General features: G+C 41.0%; 1 protein-coding gene across 9 annotated transcripts in view; it reads right to left on the bottom strand.

The window, feature by feature from the left end:
• Window positions 1–376: 376 nt before the first annotated feature.
• LOC117462008 (receptor-type tyrosine-protein phosphatase S-like) overlaps window positions 377–15,434 on the bottom strand; it is a 72,955-nt gene continuing 57,897 nt past the window's right edge. For 3 of the 9 annotated variants that reach the window (XM_071206428.1, XM_071206427.1, XM_071206430.1), the window contains 15 exons: window positions 14,835–14,992; window positions 14,291–14,305; window positions 13,941–14,059; window positions 12,508–12,605; window positions 12,145–12,268; window positions 11,514–11,689; window positions 9,376–9,495; window positions 8,130–8,284; window positions 7,334–7,619; window positions 6,657–6,835; window positions 5,647–5,779; window positions 5,425–5,550; window positions 4,544–4,698; window positions 4,260–4,395; window positions 377–2,979 (listed from right to left, as the gene is read on the bottom strand). In XM_071206428.1, the coding sequence (XP_071062529.1) occupies window positions 2,911–2,979; window positions 4,260–4,395; window positions 4,544–4,698; window positions 5,425–5,550; window positions 5,647–5,779; window positions 6,657–6,835; window positions 7,334–7,619; window positions 8,130–8,284; window positions 9,376–9,495; window positions 11,514–11,689; window positions 12,145–12,268; window positions 12,508–12,605; window positions 13,941–14,059; window positions 14,291–14,305; window positions 14,835–14,992 (2,049 nt within the window). In that variant the 3' untranslated portion in view covers window positions 377–2,910. The remainder of the gene's footprint in view (window positions 2,980–4,259; window positions 4,396–4,543; window positions 4,699–5,424; window positions 5,551–5,646; window positions 5,780–6,656; window positions 6,836–7,333; window positions 7,620–8,129; window positions 8,285–9,375; window positions 9,496–11,513; window positions 11,690–12,144; window positions 12,269–12,507; window positions 12,606–13,940; window positions 14,060–14,290; window positions 14,306–14,834; window positions 14,993–15,434) is intronic. The other 6 variants (XM_071206431.1, XM_071206429.1, XM_071206432.1 and 3 more) reach the window with 3 other exon arrangements.

The following is a 15,434-nucleotide window of genomic DNA, read 5'->3' as shown; positions in this document are numbered from 1 at the left end:
ATGCTTTAACATGTACATATTTACTGTCCCTACCATTCTTCCTATATGGCATGAACACTTCATTATTTTGCCTTGTTCATGTATTACTATGCTATAATGCTACAAATGGAGTTACAGAATAAATTAATGCCATCTCTTTGTGTAGCTCCAAACCAGCATTCAACTGTCTTAATTAATACTCATGCTTAAAAGAAAGGCATAAGTATTTAATTTCAAGACTTTTGTGTGTAATTGTTTATAATGCATTTAGTTAAAGCTGCATTCAGTGACAGTAGTGCATTTGAGTTTAGAGTAACTTTGGTCCCATCTAGTGGGCAATGAAGGAAAAAAAAAATAAGGAAAGTAACACAAATCAAACAGCTCATTGTGCGCTATATCCAATCATCCTGCTTTTAATACAAAGTCAAGATACAATATCTACATCCATGGTTTGAAAGGAAAGAACAGGTACATAAGTGAGGGGGTGAGTCATCAGAGCTGGCCCTCAACACACGTCATATTATGTTTCATGTGAGTGCCTTTATATTTCTCTTGACACAATAATCATTAGAAATCGAAGGAATAACATATTTCATATATGTCACACACTGTCAAGACTTCTGGACCACACAATTTCATATCAGAATAATTTCAGATATAAACAATAACTTTAGAGGGTGCATGTAGCTGGCCCATTCTCTTTCAAAAATACACCTGCTACTATGTGCTTTCCAGGAATCTTAATACCAACAGCTTATCGGAGGTTTTAGTCAACAAATCTGCTCTCTATATGTAATTCTCTGATGCCCTTAAACGTATCACGGAGGGGCGGACCATACCTCTGTTTCGGTGATCAATCACACCGCTGCTGTTGCTATGGAGGTGGAGAGTGGGGGGGCATCAAAAGGGCATCACTGTAAACTTAAACTAGGTCTCCTCTAATGCACATCTCTAGCTAACTAGTCGGACATCAGTAATCAGTATCAAATAGCACCCTACACAGAGGGCATACTTTATCATAATAAAGCAAATAAAAAAGCACCAAAACTGACCATCGAAAATAAAAAAACAAACAGTGACAATATCATACTTTAACATTGGCTCGCCAAAGAAATAGGTACACAACATCTTATCGGTTATAGTTGGTAGACATCGCAAATAAATAGATTAAAAACGAACATAAAAAGTAACAAAATAGAATAATAAATATCTTAAAAAATCATATGAAATAAATATAACAAAGTGAACAATAAGGCTTTTTTTGCGACAATAAGAACTACATCACATCCAATCCCACGTTATATCTTGTGCTCAGACGTATGTAACTGTACTGTTATAGGACTCCAATGATAGACTGTATGTACAAAATCTGTGAAACCGAAATGTCTGATTCACCGGACATCGATGTGCTCTTAAATCACCACATGGGACCAATTATGATTATATGTCAAATCAAGAAAAGATATATATCGATATCACAGAATTGTGCATTTCTACTGGAGCAGACGGGGGGGGAAACATCATTTGGTTAAGTTGGGATGTTCTGTACAATGTGATTTAGAAACAGAGAGAATTTGAATGAAGTTTATATGAAGGTAGGTGAGGGGAGAGGACTGTTGAAAGTGAGCAAAAAAGCGCTGAATGTTTTTTTTGTATTTCTGTCATTATCTTTCACTGCCAGTAGCCTTATATAGTACAAACACAAGATTGATGTAACTGCGAAGTCGTGCAATTCAAGTAGGTAAGCTTTAGAGGATGAAGATGATTGGGAAATAACTTTCATCCTCAATTTCAGATACTGTATGACAATAAATGTTAAGCACACAATGCATGAACATTGAGCAGCATGAACACAAGAAATAAGTCAGCGTAAGGCAGAGACGTACAGTAAAAACACACAAAAATCATGTCAGCAGAGATGGGATGAGAACTGTTTTAGCAGGATTGAAGCTTTCATTAGCATCCCTCTCAATGAGCCACTGGTGAGCTGACACAATGGGGCTGACTTCAAGAGGATATGAGCTGGAGGATGAACAAGGACCACAGCAAATAGCAAGCAAGCTTTGTTTGACGAAGAATGCACTGGACTACAGATCTCAGCCCAGTGGAGGATATGACGGGCTCTAATCACTGTTCTGAGGCCGGGCTGTTGCTCAGCGAGGACACCATTGGAGATGAGCATGAACTGATCCTTGGCCAGTGTTCGTAAGAGCGGTCTCTGTTCTGACTTTATGTTATGCTGGATAAAAGAGGCAGTCATCTCTCCTTGTAGGCCACGGCTCACGTTCACGCTGCATGGTTTCTCTTGGCACTGTGTTTTGGGTAAATGAGCATCCACATGCTTCTCCAACAGTCCTCTGGGTGTTGAGTCAAGTGCTCTAAACTACGATCAGAGCTACTGTGGCAACCTTAGACACCTTTGAAATAGACTCACGGACACATAGAAATGTTCACCTTTGCACTTTGTAACCCCTTAGTACACTAAACCAATAGATACAAAGTTGAGGATAAAAAGCCCATATAGGGTGCAGCAAATATCCAGGCTCTGAGTGTTTTTTTCCTTTTTTTTATACACATATAGTATCATAATTCCTGTTCAGAAGCTGTTTGTATTTCACTGGTTCATATTGGAGATAGCTGACCACAACACACATGTATTATACGTCCTTCACACTGGAACACTGAGGTAAGTATATGTATTACACATGGATAGTCTCCACACCCACCAGCAGTGTGGGTGCTGCTAGACACAGATTTATTGTTGCTGTTTTTGTTGTTATGTTTTGTTGTCCTTGTTGGTGTATAATTCATCTTTAAGTCTTGCTCCCAGGAAAAGGTTCACGTTATTTCAGGCTGTCTTTCTCTCGTTTCACTCGTCAGTTTGTTGGTGGACCTCGAAGCAGACAGATGGATGGGGGGTTGTCTCTTTATTTACGTTGCATAGTGGTCGAAGCTACCCAGGTATTCCAGAGCAGCCTGGTAGCAGAACTGATACTCATCCTGGGTGACAAACAGAGGATCACACAGAGGGAGAAATCATTGCTCTGAACAGGAACAGACACAGGCTCACAACACCTCTCCAGTCTAATTTTTTAGCTAGAATCATGACGATGGTATGCAACAGAGGCTTAACTCAAATCCTGGCTTTACTGTAGGTTGGGATTGCTGAGTGTCTTATAAATCCTAATCTCTCAATCTGGTGATTTCTAATTTTTCAGATGAACTGAAGGATTAAGTGTCCCTTTTGAGAAAGTTCTCATATTTGAGATAAACAAAACACTAGAAACCCATTCGTTTATGGGAAAAATGCCACAGTCACAGACCTGTTATAAAAAAAAATCTTACATGATATGTGGTTTTCAGAGAGAGCGTAAAAGTTTGTATTTGCAGCTACAAATCAGCAACAAATTATTTTCCCATTGATCAAAACTTGTGAAAAAATCAAAATAAGCACATCTTTTATGTTTTAAAGGTCCCATGTCATGGCCATTTCTACTAATCATAATTCCATTGTTGAGGTATACTAAAACAGATTTATATTGTGCAATTTTCCAAAATCGCATTGGTTTATCATACAGGATCTCTGTATATTATGTGTATTCACTCTCTGTCCTAAACGGCTTGTTGGAGCTCCTGCCCCCCTCCCTGTGAGCCCAGTGGCTAGTCACTATACCCAAATACGTCACTGTACCCAGGAAGAAAAAGAGAAATCTCCAACGAGGCGTTCTGGGGCAGCACAGACAAGTCTTTTCTGTGTTAGAGTTTTACTCGCTACAGGGTGTACTTTGAGAGTTTGTGACTCTGCAGACCGTTTACATGGATACAAAGCTACATAACACACAAGGGGACGGGTAATAAGCAGAAAAGCATGACATGGGACCTTTAATATTAGCATGCAGTTGGAAATAAAATAGACTCATACATATGGACGATTATAGATGTGTTTTTAGGTGGTATAATGAATTTTTCTACAGCCATGATGGGAGGTGCAAATATTTTATATTTTTTCAATTCTCTCATAATTAATGAATACACATGCTTGACAGAAAAGTATGTTTAACGGAATAGCATCATCATTAAAAAAGGAAAATCAGAGTGTAAGACAGGTTGAGGTTTGATTAATATATAAATAAATAATATATAAATAATTAAACAGTAAGAATATAACCGGATTGATTAAAATATTGCTTTAATCATGACCAATGGTGTGTTATAGAGTGCTTTACTTGTCTCTGCCCTGCTTTATGAATCACTCAGCCCCACATCGTGTCAGTGTTTACCTCAGTCTGCACCATGGCCGGTCTCTGTGTGCGCAGCATTTTGACGGTCTGGAAGATGTCCACTGCCCCTTCGTAACGCATCCTCTCCAGGACGATACTCAGAGTGATGAAGACACCGGTCCGCCCCACGCCAGCACTGCAGCCATAAAGGGAAACATGACTATAGTTAACAAAGTGTCTGAGCTTAATGTGCTACACCTACTGCCGTTATTATGCAATTACATGTACTTTTAATTAACATTGAATGGTTTCATCATTAGTCGCTGAGATGTCATGCTGCTTACCTGCAGTGAACGCTGATTGGTCCATCCTGGCCAAACTGCTCCTTGGTTTTGTGCACTTGGCCAATAAAATCGATGAAGCCCTCTCCGGATTTGGGCACGCCTTGCTCTGGCCAGTCGGTGAACTGGAACTGACGCACTGTCCGTGATTGGCCGTCCTGAATAAGTGAGGTGATGAGGGGGTGAAGAACGATTAGCCTGAGTTGATAAGAGAGTGTATCTGATGTATCTTCAAAAAGCATCAAGATGTTTATCCTTTAAAGATGTAGTTAGTGCTTGTGCGTTGTTGCTTTATTCCACAAAAAGATTATTTAAAGAGATTCTTCTTCTATTGACTGAGGAGTGAGACGCTGCCATGCAATATCCTTTTCTTCCCTTCTAACGATTACTGTTATCTGACCCTGGATCAGTGGCTGTGGTTAACTCCAAGCTGTAACGTCTGTACGTCTGCCATTGTCAGCCACTCAGAGGGCAATTACATCTTTTCTCTTCTGCTCAGCCTTTCTGACTCCCCTTTAATGGAGATCAATAGAGCATCTGTCAATGTGGCGTCAGTGCAGGACAGGCCTAACTGGAGTTATCTATGATTGGCTGATATGTGCATGAGAGGATGTGCACACACAGTCACTCACACACACACTATGCTGTCAAGGTGATCTGGAGACAGCACGGTTGAATGAGTAATCTAAGGGGCTACTTACCAATAGACCTAAGCATTCTCATACAAAACACACACTAACCAACACACACTACAGGTCGATAGGACATGCTTTGCATCGCTGCTTTCAAACAGCACTGATGGATTGGGAAAAGGGCAGAAAAGTCAAGGAGTGTAATGTTACGCTTGCTGTTTGGATACAAAATACAGCAGAACATGAACTCACCCTGGCATCCGTGACTTTGAACTCCCGGAGGATGTACTGAGGCATGTTGTACTCAGCCATGGGGTCCACCACGAAGTACTGGTACCGGGCTGAGCGCTCTGCAGGCCAGTACTGGTGACACTTCTCCTGAGAGAGCAGAACAAAATAAACGATTAATGACATTGTGAACTGGGCTAACATTTAATGTAATTTCTAGCTCTTTGTCTCTGTGCATGTAATTACCCCTACCCGGCCCATTTCTCTCAGTTTGGTGAGCATGACCACAATGGTGGAATTGTGTTCCCACAGCATCCTCCAGAAATCCTCTGTAGTCTCAGCCAACGGACCCTGGGTGGCAATGTAGCCTCTCTGCTGCCTACACACACACACACACACACACACACACACACACACACACACACACACACACACACACACACACACACACACACACACAAACACACACACAAACACCACAAAAGAGATTTAACCAAACTCCAACGAGAACAGAACAAAGCAGCAAACCTTGCTCTACAGTGTTCATACGGCACTAACATCAATCACATGCACATCCATCTTAACTGTCTAAACGTTAAATACAGAATGATGGCAGCACCGATACTATCTACATGGCAGATTTAACTATCCAAGAATCAATCGTGTCAATACAGTCAATTAAAACACAAATTAGGATCAGACACACACACACACACACACACACACACACACACACACACACACACACACACACACACACACACACACACACACACACACACACACACACACACACACACACACACACACACACACACACACACACACACACACACACACACACACACACACACACACACACACACACACACACACACACACACACACACACACACACACACACACACACACACACACACACACACACACACACACACACACACACACACACACACACACACACTCTGTCAATCATCAGACTGAAAAGGGGGTCAGACTCCAGGCAAGAAAAGGAACAGTCAAAACAGGTGTGTGCAATTGCTCTGAATGCCTGAATCATCAGAAGCCCTGTGACTGAGGCAAGTGCCGTGCAGCAAGACAAATAGCGATTACATGTTTACAATAATGACCGATGTGACAGGACGTGACAGGTGGGAACATTGTGGTGAAAACCCATCCAGTCCATTCACTCATGCAGCCATCATAGGAGGACGAGGGGATCAGGTCACATTAATGTTCTCTGGACAAAAACATACCTGTATCCGTCTATGTAGCTCGCGTTGATGTAGTCAGAGCCCTCCAGGCCTCTGATTGGCTGGAGGCAGACGCGGGTGGTTTCATAGGGCATGATGTTGACAAGTCGGTTCTTAAATTTGTTGCAAGGCAGGTTGGCTGTGACGAACCGGGATGTGTGGGCTTTGGTGTTAGCCAGCCGCTGCACGGAGAGAGAATATGTAAAATGTGTGAAGATGTTTCTATTTAGTTTTAATTTATATTATTTATATATATATATTCCAGGAAATCTAACCTTATTTGGCATGCAAGAATGCAGGATTATAAAATATGTATTCCTAGTTATTTTATGGAAAGGACTACCGTTTTCTAAAGGTTCCCTATCTGGGGGAATGCAAAAATAATTTGGAAAAGTTTTTTTAATTTTTTAATTTGTGTTCATGTCATCTCTTAGGTAGACTATATCTCAAAGGCTCCAATAAGTATGAATACATTTAAACGATTTCAGAAAGGAAAATCAACCACATTTTGAACTGCTCACCACTCGCAACTTGTAACAGGTGATTATAAGAAGACATGATTTTGTTTTAGGTAGCTCAAAAAACACTTCTCTTTGCCTCTTTTCAGACAATCTCTTAAAATGTAATATTTGCGAGACAGCAAATATTCACACCCTTATAATTTGACCCCTCTCCCCTACCTTGAACTCCAGCTCCATGCCGGTGATGTGCTCTCCGGGCTCCACCTTGGCCAGCTTCTGCATATAGGAGTAAAGACTCCTCGCGGCCACCTCAGTGTTCCCACAGGCCACGGCCTCCAGGAGGGCCTCGTGGATGAAACTGTATTGATCCTCCGTCTGCACCATGTAGTTCCTCTGTGAGCGCATCAGGGTCACTTGACCGTAGATGTCCACAGTGCGCTCTTGTCGAATGCGCTCCAGCATGGCATCGATGACAATAAAACAGCCAGTCCGACCAACGCCGGCACTGATGGAGGAAGAGGAATAAGTGTTGACCAAGAGGGAAGCTTTTTCTGTTTCCTACTTTCATTTAAAGGAATAGTTCAACATATTGAGATTTTTAGTTGTGCCTTAATTAGGGCTGAGAAGATACCAGAGATTTAGTGGTATCCTTATTCTCATCTAATTTTTAAAAATGCATATTTACCAAAATGAATCAATTTAAAGGTCCCCTATTATACAATTTTTCATCAATAAATTATAGGTCTCAGATATATACAAAACATGTCTCTGAAGTGTTTGGCTCAACATACCAAACAGATATGGTTGGACACAAGCAAAACAATCGTTATGACCTCATACAAATCTGATCAGCTCATTTTCTGACAGGTTTTTATATAAATGGATCAGGACAAAAAGTGAGCGAATATTTTTTCCTGAAACTCTCAGAATCTCTTTACACAGAGGGGACACATGTTTATGTATAAAAGGTCATAATAGGTGACCTTTAAGATAAAGTTAGGTGTGTGTGCTGTACCTGCAGTGAGCGATAATAGGTCCGGCGTCAGGAGGGTTGCAGGCTTTGACCCTGCGGAGGAAGTTGAGGAAGGGGGTGGGATACTCCGGCACACCGTGATCTGGCCAGGATGTAAACTGGAACTGACGCACCTCTCGCCGCTCACTGCTGCCACTCTTAAATAAGAGACAAGAAACAAATGTGGCTTTACAGTCACTGAAGACACATTTGTCTGAACATGTGCATGTGTTAGATGTTTCACTTTATGCATTATTGAATGTTCTAATATTAAACGTATTCAGTAATTGAAGGGAAATGACAACATTTCCAATTGGTTTGAACTCAGTTTCTCAGATATATCTCCATCAGTTATCAATCAATCAATGTTTATTTATATAGCCCAATATCACACATGTTACATTTGTCTCAGTGGACTTCACAGTTTGTACAGAATATCAGTATATATATCAGTTATGATTGAGTTATTGCCAACTATAGAAGCCAGGACTATTTTTGATTGATATGTTATGCGTTTATTTCTAACGTCTGTGCTTTTAACTATTGCCTGCCTGTGGACGAAATGAAAATAAGCCTTTCTTGCTAAGAAGAAATGTTGCACTGTCAATATGCGCTCTCACTGTCATATACTAAACTAAAATAAACAAAAAATGTATCCAAGAAGCTTTTTAATTAATGCAATCATAATGATTCCTACACACACACACACACTGTATAAATTAAAGGAATAGTTTTAGATAATGCAAAGACTGAAGATTGAAGACCCCAAATATTCTTACACAACAGACAGGAATAATAGGATAAGTAAATATTGCATGTGTGTTATTCTCCACTCTATGACAGATCTCGTAGCTGGACGTTTGACAACACATCACAACATTTGGAGAGGCTGTGCAACACTTGGAAGCGAAAGTTGGCCCAGTTTCTGTATTTGTAAGTAGGCCACAGAGACAGGCTAGTCTGCCGGTCCTAGATTAGTCCTGCGCTATAAGAAAGTGCTCTGCTTCCAACAGTGATCAAATCTCAGCCACTCCATGAAGCCCAGAATAATCTGTCCTCCTCCGTGTGTTCACATGCGCGACTCGGTCAGTGACAGTGGACATTCGTAATTACTCCAGGTTCCGAACGGTCAATTCAAGACATCAAAGCAGTTTTCAATGACAGTAATTACTAGAGGAAAGGGCAGAGCGGTGAGTCAAGGGGTGGATTCAGATGGAGAGGGAGCAAGAAAAGAGGGCAATCATTTTACCTTGTGCAGGGAAAGGGTGCGCACACAGAATGTGGCCAGCTCCATTGTGTCCAGCAGGGTGACCTGGATCGTCCCGTACGTCTCTGTGCCACGACTCGGCCAGTACTGGTCACACTTTATCTGCACGGATAATGCAAAAGCATCATCATTATAACTATTATGGTTTTCAGACTGAATTACAAAAATCTGTTTCCCTAAATTTAAGATAAGAGAAAATTGACCTTTATTAATCCCCGTGGGGAAATTCAGTGGTTTATACAGCAACAGGGTAACATTGAAAAACAGGACAGCACAGATTCACACAAGATTAAAGATTCATCAAATTAAAGAGATACGATTACAATTATATACAGTTAAGTAACTTTTAAAATAAGAAATGAATAAAATGAACATATACATATTGGTTAAAGTCCCTTACGTGTATTGGGGTTACAGATGGGGTCCAAAACAAGCAAGCCACAAGAATGTCTGGGAGAAAATTAATTGTATATGCTACACCAAGGGTGTAACTTTGGTTTGAGAAGTGGGGGACACAAAACAGGGATTCTTCCGCAATGAAACATTGTTCTCGATTTAATTCCATTTCCTGCCTTTCTACAAATATATATTAGGGACTATGGTGTTAACTAATCCAAGAAAAATGTGTAGTGTATATAATGAGTGCGCAAACTTATCTAGTATCCTATCCATGTGAGCCTGTTTTATTCGTGATGACCTCACATCCTCTTGGGGGGTCCGGGGGCCTGCACCCCCGGGAAGATATTTTTCTTTAAATTGAAGTTAAAGGCATCAATCTGGTGCACTTTGAGGGCAACTAAAGAGATTTGTGGATACAGATCTCAACACTCATATGAAACAGAACTGTATATATTTCAATAATCAAAAAGCCATTAGAATATGCTCACAACCAATAACAAATCATTGATATACTCCTCTTTCCTACCTTTATCTTACCTAGTCTGCATTCTTTCTTTTTATTTATGGATATTTTACTAATCACTCCCCTTTCAAACTGTGTTTTTTTATTTTTTACTGACATTGGAATTATTTTTTAACTTATTTTGAACAACTATATTAAATAGATGGAAATATTTGTTGTTTACATAGATGACCAAACCGTTTGAGAGTCACTGAGATAACTTAGACTAAAGTTAAAATCTATCGCTCTCAGCGTAGTCTTCTTACTTCCCCTAAACTGACGTTATCTCAGCCTCTCAGTCCGACAGGAGAGAGCTCTCCCTCTCTTCTTATTGTGTGAAACAGTTCTAATCTCCGTTAGCTCCGAGCTAGCACCAAGATGCTAACAACAACACAACGGTCGATATATCGAGATATATATCGATAAGAGATCTAATCGCATCTCTCTATCTCAGAATATCCTCTCTACTCTCTCTCCCGCTGCTCTCTCGCTCTCCGTCTCTCTCTCTCTCTCTCTCTCTCTTCTCATCTCACAACAAAATGCGCTCCTGCCACACACACACAGACACTCCTCCGTGACGATGACCGCTTGCGTAAAATAATAATAAAACACATTTGAAAAGTGGGGGGGGGGGACAAACGGGATTTTGAAAAGTGGGGGGGACATGTCCCCCCTGTCCCCAGTGGAAATTACGCCCATGTGCTACACAAATATGGCCAGGGTCCGTTGCATTTTCTGAATATTGGGTTGCAGATTAACATTTTCAAAAGGGGAGTTCGTTTAGCATGAAACACTTGAAATAACTAAAGGATAAGTTACAAAAGAAAGTAGAAAGAAAGTGAGGTGAAAGAAAACTATTTCTGCTAAAAAGTTAGCAATAATTGCGAGTCAGACCTAAATATTTCAGATGTGTGTATCTCACACTGCACTGTAACTTTAATTCATGTACCTTTTGTTATTCATGTTTTATTATCTTTGCTTTTAATTGAGTGTTTTGAAATGCCATTTTATAACATGTTTCTTAATGGTCTTAATGTCTTTCATTTTTGTAAAGCACTTTGAATTGCCTTGTGTTGAAAGGTGCTATATAAATAAACTTGCCTTGCCTTAAAGGGTGTATAGGTGTAATTACATTTGTAAAGCAAACAGGCTAAACTATAAATGACGGGTAATCTAAGATGTATATTGGGGGTCAGTGTGTGGAGGTTGGACTTCCTACCCGTGACTTCTCCTCGAGGCGCGTCATCATGACCACAGAGGCGGCCCGCTGCTCCCACACCTTCCTCCAAAAGTCCCCGAACGTCTCCGCCAGTGGCCCCTGTGTAGCGATGTAGGCATTCTGCTTCCTGTAGCCATCAATGTAGTTGGCGTTGATGTAGTCGCTCCCCAGGATACCTGCGCAGACGAGACACTTGTAAGGCTCTGATGCTAAACTGCATCTGCATAAGCAACATAATAAATTAACCTGCGTGTATGACATCAAACAGCCTAACAAACTTGTTTGTATCTGGCAGCCGCGCCTTACGACAGACGGCTGCTAGGTGACTAGCGGACGACAACAAACAAACAACACTGTCTGTGTAAATTCATGAGCTGAAGATCAAATCCATTCCCCCCCTTCTTGTTCTGGAGGAGTGCTGGCTGCACTTGAATGCACTGGCACTGTTTGTCCGTCTCATGCCACTGCACACAGCCAGTCCTGAGTACTGTTTGCAATTTCACATTTCATCCATCATGCAGTTCTCCCTCTCCTTCTCCCACCTCTCTTTGCTTTCAACCCTTTAAACACATTCGTACTCCCACTCTCACATGTCTATATCTAAACATCTTATTTTTCAGCTAATCCTCACCTTCTAGGGGAGCCAGGATTACTCTGGTGTGGTCGTACGCTATGACGTTAGCGTAGCGATTTTTGGGCTTGTTGACCTCCAGGTTTGAATGCTCCCAGGTGAACTGCTGACTAGGGTCGATGGACTAAGAAAAAGCAGCAGCAAATACACATTAAGAGAGTGGCGTATTGAGTAGTGTACTTGAGGATAATGGAAAGAGCATTCTGTGATGTAGGCAAGTTACAGCAACAAATTGCAGAGCTGAATAAATCATGAACATATAATCTGCACGCATAGATGGAAATGTTAAATAAGAATGCTTTATGAAGCAAGGCTTAACAGGCTTAACATCTTTAAACAATGAGGATACATATTCATTCTTACCTCGTACTCCTGGGAGAGGCGCAGGTTGTCGTTGGCTTTCAGCACCTCAATGTGCTCGGCCAGCTCGTTGATGGGGATGGTGGGGTGGCTCATCATTCCTGCGTGACAACAACAGTCACACGCTGAGTTACCCTAAATTACTGCAGGTCAACATCACTCATATGCAAAGACGTGCAGATAATAATACAATCAGAGAACTTCACATATCATTAAGGAACACGCTGAGGCATAAAATCAATTTTGATCCATGTGCGAGGACAAAGTCAGGCGAGTCTTGTTTGTTTGTAAATTGTTTTTCTTTGATAAATTGCTTTCTCTGTGATCAGAGGAGCAACGATTCAGAGAAAACAAACACAGACAGAACACTAATTAGGAGGGTTGCACAAACGTACACCCACATACACACTCATGAGCCTGTTAATAACAGGCTCATGCCGTATCAACGGTTATTTTTTTCCACCAGCATGGCACTGCAGCACCCACAGGTTATCACGACAAAATGCTTCTGTCACGACCAAAACGACCTCAGATAGCATCAGCTGGTTAGGTTTGAGACACATTTCATCTTTGTTGAGCATCTCACTCACAAATCTCAGGAGAGAAGAAGCGGGAGCTTCAGTTATTCTGCCACATGAGAGTAAAACAATCATATGATCGAAGAGACGAGCTGAAGCGCTTTGTTCCGTGGGTTTTACTTCGCTTCCCACGAACATGTAAAAAAAACTCCACCTTAAACTATGGATTAAATGAGAAAGTTTGCAAGGTAAAACCTTTCTTCACGATGACACATCTTGCCACCTTTTCAACAACGACTTATTTATGAACTGCACTCATGACACAATCGAAAATACTGTCATTCAATCCCTCCAGGCCATGTGTTTTTGGATGCTGTTAATTTAAAGGAAGGAGATAAAGTAAAGCATCATCCGCCTGATGCCTGGACCAAAGCAGCTGTGTTAGATGTCGCTCTGTAGGAGGTGGGCAGCGGCCACATGCCTGTAGTTACATCACAGCAGGGTTTAAGTTGGTGAGCCAGAGAGAACAGAATGAATTCCTTTATGAATTATCACAGTTAACCAGCAACTCACATTTTGATATATCATTTTGACCGTTTAACTTGGGAGTGATAAGACAGATATCTGTGTGTTCTGATGTGTTATCTGCAGCCTGGCATATGGACTGTGGGCGAGAGGAGATGATCTGATTTTGTCACACCGTTATGACTCAGCCGTAAGCACTGACTGCAATACCTGGGCAGCGGCCATTTTGATTCTAGAAATGACTGGAAGCTGCCACGTGGGTTGTGATGCACCTTCACAATCTTGTCTGCATAATCTTACCAAAGTTAAAAATAGTGGCATGAATATTTCATCGTCAATTGATGAGCAATCGGAAGTACATTTTAGTGTGCAATTACGAAGTGTGTTTCATACCTGGAGTCTGGAAGTTGATGCGTCTCATCTCCACGGGGTCTGTCGGGTGATGGGCTATCCTCGTTCCATCTTCGTTCTCCAAAAGTCTCTTGGTACCGGGTTCAGAGTTCTTGCGCTTGCTGCTCAAACAGCATTTAGTCAAAAGAGCAATTAGTAGATAAAAACAACCAAGGAGAAAAAAACAGACTGACTTGTGACACATCATTAGCATGGCTACCTGGATTGAGTAAATAGTGCATTAATAAAAATGGTATTTTACAGCTTTGTACAAGTTCCCCGTACAGCATCTGGTATCATGTAATTGCTGTGGGTTAAAATGAACAAAGAGCTTGACATTGGTTTAATCTTACCTGTCAGGTTTGCTGCTTCCAGTGAAACAGGAGCAAGGGAAAGAATAATTAGGGGGAGAAAAGGAAGGAAACAGACAGATTGTAAGAGAGGAAATCAATATTTCCCATTAGTATTCAAAACGCTTGATGGCATGCAGCAGATATCTAAGGAATAAAGCAGGGTCAGACTGTTTCGTAGGGAGAACAAACTTCGTAATTGGAACACATTTCATAAATATACGGCTAAGAGTTGAGCATTTGTGGGAGGATAGTCAAACATTAAACAATCCCGGATATCAGCAGGAGTTGCTTACAGAATGTGAGCCCAAAGCATGGAAGATAGAAAGGTAATGAATCTTAAAAGAAAAGGCTGAAATATTAAATGTGTTTTAATTATTGTAAAAAATACTCCCAACAGACAACTAAGAATGAATTGGTCTTACAGTACTAAAACACATTGTCTGTTAAGTCGAAGCCTGATAGAACTTATTTATCTTTTTACCCTTGAAAGTATATATTACATTCAGGGTAACTATGGGCTCGGGGAGAATCACTTCCCACTCACTTTTTGTAAAGGAGGATAGCAATGACAATGCAGATGATGAAGACCACAGCCAGGACGGGTCCAACCACCCAGATCAGACCGTCGCCTGCATCGAGGGGCTGGGGGTCTGAATCTGGGGCAATCACAGGGTCTGTGTAGGGACTCGCCACATACATTTTCTGTAAACAAACACACGGGCATATAGTCAGAAAAACAAGAAACAAGAAACTGGAAAAGTGTTTCTTTTTTTATCTCATTGGAAAAACGAACATGAGCGCATGGCACAAGCAAATTATAATTACAAAAACTAAACACACAATAGCCTTGAAAAGCATCAGTGCCACAGCTCTTTCTCCGAGTCTTTCCAAAGCGTAACCCTGTACCTCAGTCATGAGCCGTTGCATTAGATTGCATTAGATTGAGAGGACACAGGCTGCTCACGCATGCGAGATAATATTCGCTGTCTCTGCATTTTAGACGACACAAAAAAGGATCCACCTGATCTTACTCACAGTGTATATAACTGCAATAAACTGAATAAAGTGCATTTTTATTAGTTCTAAAGGACTTTTGAAGAGCCTCCCCTAGGCTAAGTCTTAATAATAAAACACATCTAATAAA

This window comes from Pseudochaenichthys georgianus, chromosome 17, assembly GCF_902827115.2.
Source record: "Pseudochaenichthys georgianus chromosome 17, fPseGeo1.2, whole genome shotgun sequence".
Classification (NCBI taxonomy): domain Eukaryota; kingdom Metazoa; phylum Chordata; class Actinopteri; order Perciformes; family Channichthyidae; genus Pseudochaenichthys; species Pseudochaenichthys georgianus.
This window is presented reverse-complemented; position numbering and strand designations above follow the sequence as displayed.